We start from the raw sequence: 9,666 nt of genomic DNA on the forward strand, positions 1-9,666 counted from the left end.
AACATTTATGGAGAGAACGTTAAAGTTTTTGTGACGTTGTTTTTGGAGTTGATCTAAATCTGCACCCAATTGTATGATCCATTTTTTTGTTGAACATAATTTTGCAATATTTTGGATATACGGTAAATGTTCCTGTATGGTGAATAAATTTAATGTAAAATATATTTTTAATAACTTCCTATTTGAATATCTAAAATTAAATGTTTTTAAAATATAAATTGGAATTTGAATAAGTTGGTTACCTCTCCTGTATGTTCCATTAGTTCGATTGCTGTGCAACCTAGAGCTTCTTCTGCGATTTTACCGAACATGACAGCTCTTAGTCGTCCATTACCATCGTCAACGTCGATGTAAGCTCGACAGCTATATAAACAAACTATATTTTTTAGTCTGAATGATTAAGCAATAATTTAAATATAATATAAAATTGATTAAAGGAACATTTACGACGTAAAATATGAATATAAGATGTATACCGTGGTTGTGCATTACTCATGTATTTGTAATGATAACATTGAAATTTTTCATTTTATTCATATCCAGTCTCCTTTTTACATCCAATGCAGGACATGTAGAAGAATATTTGATGGAGATCAACCACACAAATAGTTGCTTTAATCCAAAATTTTACTTTCTGCATTAATTTTGCAACAGATATATATTTTTAGTGGTTGTAAATAATATGTAGTCTTAAGATAAAGTTAGAAATGTACCGTCATTGGCTGTAATGATTTAAGAAAACCAGCAAGATCATCAAGCTTAATTATGTCTTTCATGTCAACATTTGATGTCGATGCTGATGCTGATGCCGTTGTGTGATGTAGATTTTTTTCGACGATTTCTTCAAGCAGTGCATGGTTTAGCAGTGTCCTAAATATTTTTAGAATAATTTAAAATGAATGAGAGAAATAATGGAGGAAAAGATATAGTAGGTACAAATTGTATATGTATATAATAAAGTAAGAAAGAATTACCATTGACATAATGGAGTTGCAGCAGGGATGACAGGATTTAAGGTAAATACACTTGTTGGTTGAGACGAAAGAGAGAGACCTATATTATAAAGAAAAGATATTTGTTAGTAGATAATAACATTCTATTTTTAATAAATGTTGATACTATAAGTTGTGTGATATACCATTGTATGAACCAACTTTTATACGTGTTGCGAGTAGAGTTGGCTTAGCTTCAATAATATCAGAGATTGTTCGACATTCACCATCCACAAATCGACTCCACATAGTCAACCATATGGGCATTAGGCTGTAAATTTTAGGAGAAAATATTTAAAAGTGTAGTATGATGAAATAGTATTGAAAATAAGTTAATTAAAGAATTTATTAATATCACATATATAGTTGAGAAATCTTTTTTACCTCTGGTCGATAACATATATTTCTTTAATTTTTGTTGGCCCATGTTTTGAGGTAATTTCTCTAGGAGGTTTCATGTATATTGCGATCGCCAGAATAGCTGTCCAATTATGTTAAAAAAAAAAATTGTGAAAACTGAATAAGAGTATCAAGATGTACGTTAAATATATCGATGTGATATTTACCTATTTCAGTTCCAGTGTCTTTGTACTCATGCAGATTGGTGAATGGGATAATATCATATTCTGGTGGTTGTAATTCCACTTCATTATCTTGAATGTTTTCGATGATTGTTCTTGAATTTAAGATCCACTGGTATTCATGCGCTTCAATTCTATGCCTGGGATCTAAAGGCTTAACATAAGCATTACTGATGTAGTAAGACCGGAAGATGTGCAACATGTCATTACGTAGGTCTATATCTTTGCCGAAAATTGTTGCTTGTAGTCGGTTGCCCTGCATAATATTGTATAAATGAATAGTTATTTCTATTCTATTGATTGTAAAATAGTATTTATTAAATATATATAAGATTTAATCTGAGAATATAGTTAGAATGAATCTATGCTGTAAGGGGAAAACATATTTATTTTGGATATATCATGTGAAGGAATATAATATAAATATTAAGTATATTTTTGCAAGAATGATAATGATATCAATGTTACCTCAGGGTCTATCAATGTCAGATTTTGATATTTTGTCGGTGAATGTTGTGCAGTACGTTTGGGAGATTTGTCTGACACAATCATCTTGATGCTCCAATTTTTTGTACTTGGAGTAATGTCTTTGATTGAGGTATAGATAGTCCGCATGTTGAAGCCTACTTATAAATGAAGAGAAAAAAAAATATTAGTTTAAACAATTGAATTTAAATAAGACAATTTCAATAATAGAAAAACAGGAAGTTCTGAAAATTACATAATGGAAAAACAAATTGTATTTAATTGAGAGGTATATATTGAAATTTGATTACTTACAGAAGTTTATGATGGATATGCTAGTGTTAGTAATTCTTTATAAACAATATTATTTGTTTCAGCTTCTTCACAATCTTGAGTTGATACTGGTCTTATAAGAACTTTTACTGAAGCAGAAGTCTTGGCTCTTGATAGTGCTACATAGAGTTGGCCATGACAAAATACAGGTTGAGGCAAGTATACACCAACAAAATCTAATGTCTGTCCTTGTGCTTTATTTATTGTCATTGCAAAGCTTAATCTGATAGGAAATTGTGTTCTTTTGAATGGAAAACCACTATTGTCATCTGCATTTGGCAAGAAAGGAATTCTTGGTATGAAAACTCTTTTTCCGGTGTGGTGACCAACTGCAATTTCAGCATCAATGATATTTCGTTCAAAGTTGCGACAAATAAGACGTGTTCCATTGCATAAACCTTCTGAAGGATTGACATTTCTGAGTAACATGATGGGACAATTTTTTTTTAATAACAGCTCATGAGGTGGAAGTCCATTTGGTGTCAATGTATTTAAAAAATCCTCCATGATTCCTTGTTCTGATGTATCAATCGTTTCATTGAAGCTATAGTATTGTGTAACTGTACCAGGAAATCTTTGAATAAGTATTGTATTTATCTCATCGACAGAGTTGTTCTTTGGTGTCAAGATAGCTCGATTTGTCATTTCGGATAAATTTTCTGAATAGCTGCCAATATCTTGGAAGACTGCATCGATTAGATCATCTAAAGACTCCACATCATTTCTGTAAGGAATGAGCATTTCATTGGGAATTTTGATCTTATTCTCAATTGTGATTGGTGTTGTTCCATTTCCGACCTGAAGTAAATAATTTGAGAAGTTTGGATCGAATCTTGCTCGCATATTCTCACTCAACCTAATCTTAGTTAAAGTAGACCACAAATATGACGATGCTAAACTGGCTTTAACTTCTTCTTGTCTTGTACCTTTCCGAATCACAGGTAAGACTTGACGAAAATCTCCACCGAAAACGATAATTTTTCCACCAAATGGTAACCTTGAATCAGTTATGTCTTGTAACATTTTATCCAATGCTTGCATACATTCTTTTCTAGACATAGGTGCTTCATCCCATATGATTAGCTTTGCAAGACGTAACAATTTGGCAAGAGCACTTTGTTTGCTTACACAACAAGTACTATTTTTGTCAAGATCTAATGGAATTTTGAAGCGTGAATGGGCTGTTCGACCTCCAGGTAAAATAGATGCAGCAACACCAGACGATGCAGTTGCAAGAGCAATTAAGTTTTTTGATCTTACTGTAGCGAGAAGTGCTTTATATAAGAATGTTTTCCCTGTTCCGCCCGGACCATCAATAAAAAATGCAGCAGATTCATTTAGAAGGACTTTCTGCAAAATTGATTCATAGGCGTGTTGTTGTTCAGAATTAAGACTCATCGAAGCCATAAGATCTTCTTCTGGTATTGAAACTGCAAATTCATCATTTATTTCTCTAGCTTCAGTTTCGTTCTGATCAAAAGAGACATCATGTTCTATTAAATGAAACATGTTTATGTCTTTTCCCATCGATTCAAGTGTAGAAGAGATGCTTCGTAAGACTTTTGTCCTAATATCTGCTGATGTTGCAACACTTGTTTGGAAATCACTTGACATATCTTGTTCAAAATATTCCCAAAGTTCTCTAGGATTTGTTGGATTACAGTATACTAAAATTGTTGCAAATAGCCGTCTTAAACTGTGTGGTATTTGGTATAAGGAAGCCTCTTGCATACAATCTTGCAAACTGGTATCTCTTTGTAACAAACCATGTAATGTAGCTGCTTCACGAAAGGTTGGTGCAGTGACATTGCCAACTGTTTTGATGTGGTCAAATGATAAAGGGCCTCTTATATGATTTAACAATATCCGTAAGTAATACCTTTCACCTTCGAATGGACTTGCTGTAACAATGCGGCCTATAACAGTTTTCTTCTTTCTTGGAGTCCATATTTTGTGTTGTTGGTTCCAAACAAAAGCTTCAGGAAATTCTTTGTACAGTAGTTTTCGTGCATTTTCATTAGTTTGATTTGTTGAAAAGAATTCAGTCAACATTGATTTTGCCGTAAAATCAGATCTCAGAATATTGTTAAGGTTGTCATGTGCATGAAAAGCTACCAGATGTTGATCTTCAAGATGTAGATGTAAACTGTAAACTGATGGATGCATTTCATTAAGAATAAAACCGTATATTCTCCACATAGCTTCTGGTGGAGCGATCCATCTGGCTGATTGAAATTGTTGGATTTCATCTATATCTTGGATGTTTTGTCCAGGAATCAAGTTGAAAGCAACACGATCATGACCTTTATAAATGTACTTATAAAGGTATTTGACTGCTTTGATTGTTGAGCAAATTTCTACATTCAAGTGACAATCAAATTTTGCGAGGAGATATGGATTATGTGGAACAACCCAACGGTTATCTAAATCTTTACCTCTGACTTTGACAGTCATTCCATTATCACAACGTTTGTACTGTGGGAAACAATCGATTCCAACGGTTGTGTTAGGTACAAAACCTTTTGGAAAGTGGTTTTTACAACTGCCATTTGCTTTCATACACACATTGTTCGGATTCAGTACTCCACAGGGGCCATGCATCATATGTCTTTTTACTGTCTTGTGCAAATGTAGATTTCTTTCTCTGTCAGGTATTTCTGCTGATACAATTTCATCAAAAGATTCTGGAGTATAGATTTTCCAATCTCTTTGTAGTATGATCAAGAAATGTGCATGTGGTAGTCCTCTTTTTTGATGTTCAATGACGTATACGTATGCTGAAACTTTCCCAAATATCTTCCGTTTGAATAATTCATCCTTCAGTTCTTCTAATTTTGCTCTAAAGATACGTGCAATCAAATCAGGACGATTTTGTGCTTCTTCTTGTGGACCCAATTCATCTAAGATTTCTTTCCAACTTGGGTTGCATGTCATGGTTAAAAAGATGTCCGGTTTTCCAAAGCGTTGGACTAAAGCCATTGCTTCCATATATCTCTTAAGCATATCTCTTGGACCTCCAATAAAAGAAGAAGGCAGAATGATGCGTTTACCAACTTTAGAAGCATTGCTTTGTCCAATTGATAGACTGTCAACTATTCCTTGATATACTTCAGATCGAATCTCTTGTTGCTTATTACGAAAATAATCCAATCTTGACGTCTCAATTTTTACGTACATATCAACAACAAACTGCTGCAGTAAACGGCCCGAGAATAGTAAAATAGATTTTGTATTTTTCCTAATTTGAAGTTTGTAGCAATAGTACTCGCGACATGAGACAACCTGTTATTTTCTGTTTTTTTTCAGCACTGTAAGATAATAAATTTAATAAATTAGAAATGTAACATTGTTATATTAGAACAATTAAAAGTTAAAAGAAGAATTATTATTTTAACCTTCTTGTTCCTTTATAAGCAGTTGTTCTGCTGATATTGATTGTTGAGGGTCGACTGATGCTCTTGTTACTTGTTGTGGTAGTCTATCACCTTTCTTTATTCTTAATATTCCTTGGTGCCAACCAGTATCACCAAAAGGAAATAACAATGGATACTGCAGTGGATCATAACAGCCAAAATAGTATTGGACTATATGACTTCCCCCTGCATGATTGAATACCACAATATTTCGTCCTCTCAAATGTTCTGAATCATCATCTTCAATCCAAATAACTGCTACTTGAGAAGCTGACGGAGTGTTAAAAACACGCTGATCCAAACCCACATCTGATCTGATATGAATTTTGTGATTTTCCAAATTGGGCAGATCTCCAAGAGTTCGAAAGAATGTTGAGTATGGATTAACATGAAGAATATCCATAAGTTGAGCAACAGTTGATGAATCCAATCTTCCAATGTCATAAACACGATTGTCCAATTCATGTTCGGTATCATAAAAATATAATTGTAGATATGAAGGATGTCCATCCAAAGGAATCAAATCATTAATATAATGATAGATTTGACCTTGAGCTCGAAATGTGTAAATACCTTTGTTCCTTCTACACAAATCTCTATCAAATTTAACTCCAAATGATGTGAAAGCAAATTTGTTATTGTATGTGCGAACATACGTAAGAAAGTTGGTTGATTCAACTGTGTTGGAAGTAAACAAATGGTAAAGTTGTTCTGGAACATCATTTGTAGTTAAAGAGATTGTTCCATCGGCACAACAAAAACCTTTTGTTTCATGTTGAAATCTTTTTGCTTCACAAAATTTACAGAATGGTACTGATGGTAAGAGAGTTGCCTCAAATGGCACTGTTTGTAATATTTTCCTATGACCAGCTGATTGTTGATGTTGATTTCCTATGGAAGAAAGATGAATCATAAAAGTGAGGTAAATGTTTAAAGTTGCTATAGTTTCAAATGGTGGTATCATTAAATGAAGTTGTATATAAGAAAGGAAAAGAAGGAAAAGAAATACGATTTAATTTTATACATCTTTCTTACCCCGAAATAGAGATTTTGTTGATGTAATTTCAACTGTGTTTATTTCCTGATAGAGTGCTCCAGAACTACCAATATTAGAGCTATAATCGAATTGTTCAACGGAGGATATATCACTGGTTCCAGCTCCGGCACGAAAAGTGCGTTGTCTTTTTGTACAATATGGCCTGACTTCTTCATTATTGTGTACGGATTCTATATGATCTCCCAACACATTTGTTTCGTCCTCAACGATTGGTTGGGAGAAAAATTGTTCTTCATGTTGAGTAGTATCATTCGTAAAATTCCTTTGTTGTAGATGTTTTTCTTTCTTTTTTTGTCGTATATGTTCACTTTCTTCTAAAGAAAGAGTCTCATATAAATTGTTTATCTTAGAATGTTTTGTAGTACCTTGGGAATCATTTTAAACAAGAATCAAAGTTATAAGAATATTGAAGAATTAATTAATCATATAATGATAAATTTGTACTAATTTATTAATATAAGCTTACCACTTTTCATTTATATATGGAATGAAATAATTCTTCTCGATAACTGGATAAAAGAGAAACTCATAATGATGTAAATTGAAAAACCTTTTTAATCTAAGTATGTATTCCAACAGAATAAAACAACCTATTGAAAAAGATATATTTATAACATCGTTGGTTACCTTGGTAGTCTTGATAAAAGACTAAAAAAACTCAGTCAACTCAGCAAATTTAACGAAGCTGTAAAAAAGAGATAATGAAAATTAGAAATAAACCACCAATAGATATAGAAATTATATAATTGTTATAGCATGAATTGCTGATGAAGAAAGTAGAAATAAAAAACTTACAGTTAAATTAAATATTTAAACAAATAAAAGGAAACAACAAATTTTGAAATTCATGAAAATGTTATATTTTGTTTGCAAGTTTTTATATATATTTTTTGTCTCAAGTTTTTGTCAAATTCTTTAATTAAATTTTTGATTTTTAATAATTTCAACATTTTAGTAATAGATTATGTATAATTATATGGGTAAAACTGTAATCAGAATAAATTATGAGGTTTTTAATTTAGATATAAATAGCAAAAGGAAATAAAATTTGCTTAGTAGTAAAATAATAGTAAAAGAAGTATAATTATATAATTATAATTTAAAAATATTTTAACAAACTTTATTATTAATATTCATAAAATTTTTATTTCATTATGTTCTTGAAGCATATTTTAAAATACAAGTTTATGCACAATATTAATTTTATTGAATGTGTACTTTATTTTATTAAATTATTTAATTAAATTTTCGATTTTTAAAAATTTCAATATTTTACTAATTGATTATGTATAATTATATGAGTAAAACTGTAAATATTGATGTAAGTATTTACATATAGAACTAAATTTGTCGGTAGAATTTCTTGTCTCAAGTTTATATATATAAAAACTTTCATTAATACCACTACTAAAATTTCATTTTTTAAAATCTAATAATTATTTAATCAGAAAGTATATCTTTATTATTTACAAACTTTATTATTAATATTCAAAAAATTTTTATTTCATTTTGTTCTTGAAGAAATACAAGTTTGTGCACAATATTATTTTTATTGAATGTATACTCTATTTTATCAAATTATTTAAATAAATTTTGGATTTTTTAAAATTTCAATATTTTACTAATTGATTATGTATAATTATATGGGTAAAACTGTAAATATTAATGTAAGTATTTACATATAGAACTAAATTTGTCGGTAGAATTTTATGAGTAATTTTATAACAATTTTTAAATTTTAACTCAACTATAAATAGTAAAAGGAAAACAAATTGTTTAGTAATAAAATAATAGCAGAAGAGGTATGATTAAAAAAATATAATTTGAGAATATTTCAATTTTATAATAATTTTTATTCAACTGTTATATTTCATTTTTTAAAATCTAATAATTATTTAATCGGAAAGTACATCTCTATTATTTACAAACTTTATTATTAATATTCATAAAATGTTTATTTCATTTTGTTCTTGAAGCATATTTTAAAATACAAGTTGTAAAATTCAATCATAATATTCAATGACTCAAGGAGCATTGAAAAAATTCAGAATATTTTATTTTTATATTATTCTCACATTTTTTATTATTAAAGTAAATCTCTTTTATTTTGAAAATTCTAAAGATATTATAATGATAGAAAATCATTTAGATAAAAAGATTTTAGTTAATTAAAAATATTATAAGATTTAAATTATATTAAAAACTCTAATTATTTACATGATTTTAATTTTTTAAAATATTTAATAAAATTCTATCATTTATTTTACTGTTTAGAACTATTTATTACTGTAATTGTTTATTATTATTCACGAGTAATGTTCAGTACTGTTTATTATTGTATCACATACTACAGGACTGTTAATTACTATTTATACTGGTTAGTAGTATTTATTATAAAAAAATCTTCATTACCTTCTAACACTCTACATTCCATATTATTTTTAATTTTTATTATTTTTTTATCAAATATTTATTATATGTATAAAATTTTTATTATAAAATTTTTATTTCATTTTGTTCTTGAAGCATATTTTAAAATATAAGTTTATGCACAATATTGATTTTATTGAATGTATACTCTATTTTATCAAATTATTTAATTAAATTTTCGATTTTTAAAAATTTTAATATTGTACTAATTGATTATGTATAATTATATGGGTAAAACTGTAGATATTGATGTAAGTATTTACATATAGAAGTAAATTTGTCGGTAGAATTTTATGAGTAATTTTATAACAATTTTTAAATTTTTTTTTTTCTGTAAACATGCATATGTAACTAATAAGATATAACATTTAAATATGTTGGAATAACATTTATTT

The 9,666-nt window shown here is 29.2% G+C and overlaps 1 protein-coding gene across 1 annotated transcript; it reads right to left on the bottom strand.

Annotated features, from left to right (window-relative positions):
- Window positions 1–53: 53 nt before the first annotated feature.
- LOC118348235 lies at window positions 54–5,548 on the bottom strand. The gene is made up of 5 exons (XM_035689298.1): window positions 2,678–5,548; window positions 1,559–1,829; window positions 975–1,053; window positions 243–363; window positions 54–59 (listed from the first exon to the last, which is right to left on the bottom strand). The coding sequence occupies exons 1-5, from the start codon at window positions 5,546–5,548 to the stop codon at window positions 54–56; spliced, it is 3,348 nt and encodes a 1,115-aa protein (XP_035545191.1).
- Window positions 5,549–9,666: the final 4,118 nt, after the last annotated feature.

The sequence above is a fragment of the Juglans regia genome, chromosome 4, assembly GCF_001411555.2.
Source record: "Juglans regia cultivar Chandler chromosome 4, Walnut 2.0, whole genome shotgun sequence".
Lineage (NCBI taxonomy): Eukaryota > Viridiplantae > Streptophyta > Magnoliopsida > Fagales > Juglandaceae > Juglans > Juglans regia.

What these genes read in the sequence shown, in the direction of transcription:
- LOC118348235 (XM_035689298.1), bottom strand. Translation starts at nt 5,548, where the DNA reads ATGTACGTAAAAATTGAGACGTCAAGATTGGATTATTTTCGTAATAAG. An exon ending in GTCACCACACCGGAAAAAGA is followed by an intron (nt 1,830 to 2,677) that starts GTTTTCATACCA and finishes AATATTATGCAG; the next exon opens with GGCAACCGACTACAAGCAAC. An exon ending in GCAACTCCATTATGTCAATG is followed by an intron (nt 364 to 974) that starts GTAATTCTTTCT and finishes TTGTTTATATAG; the next exon opens with CTGTCGAGCTTACATCGACG.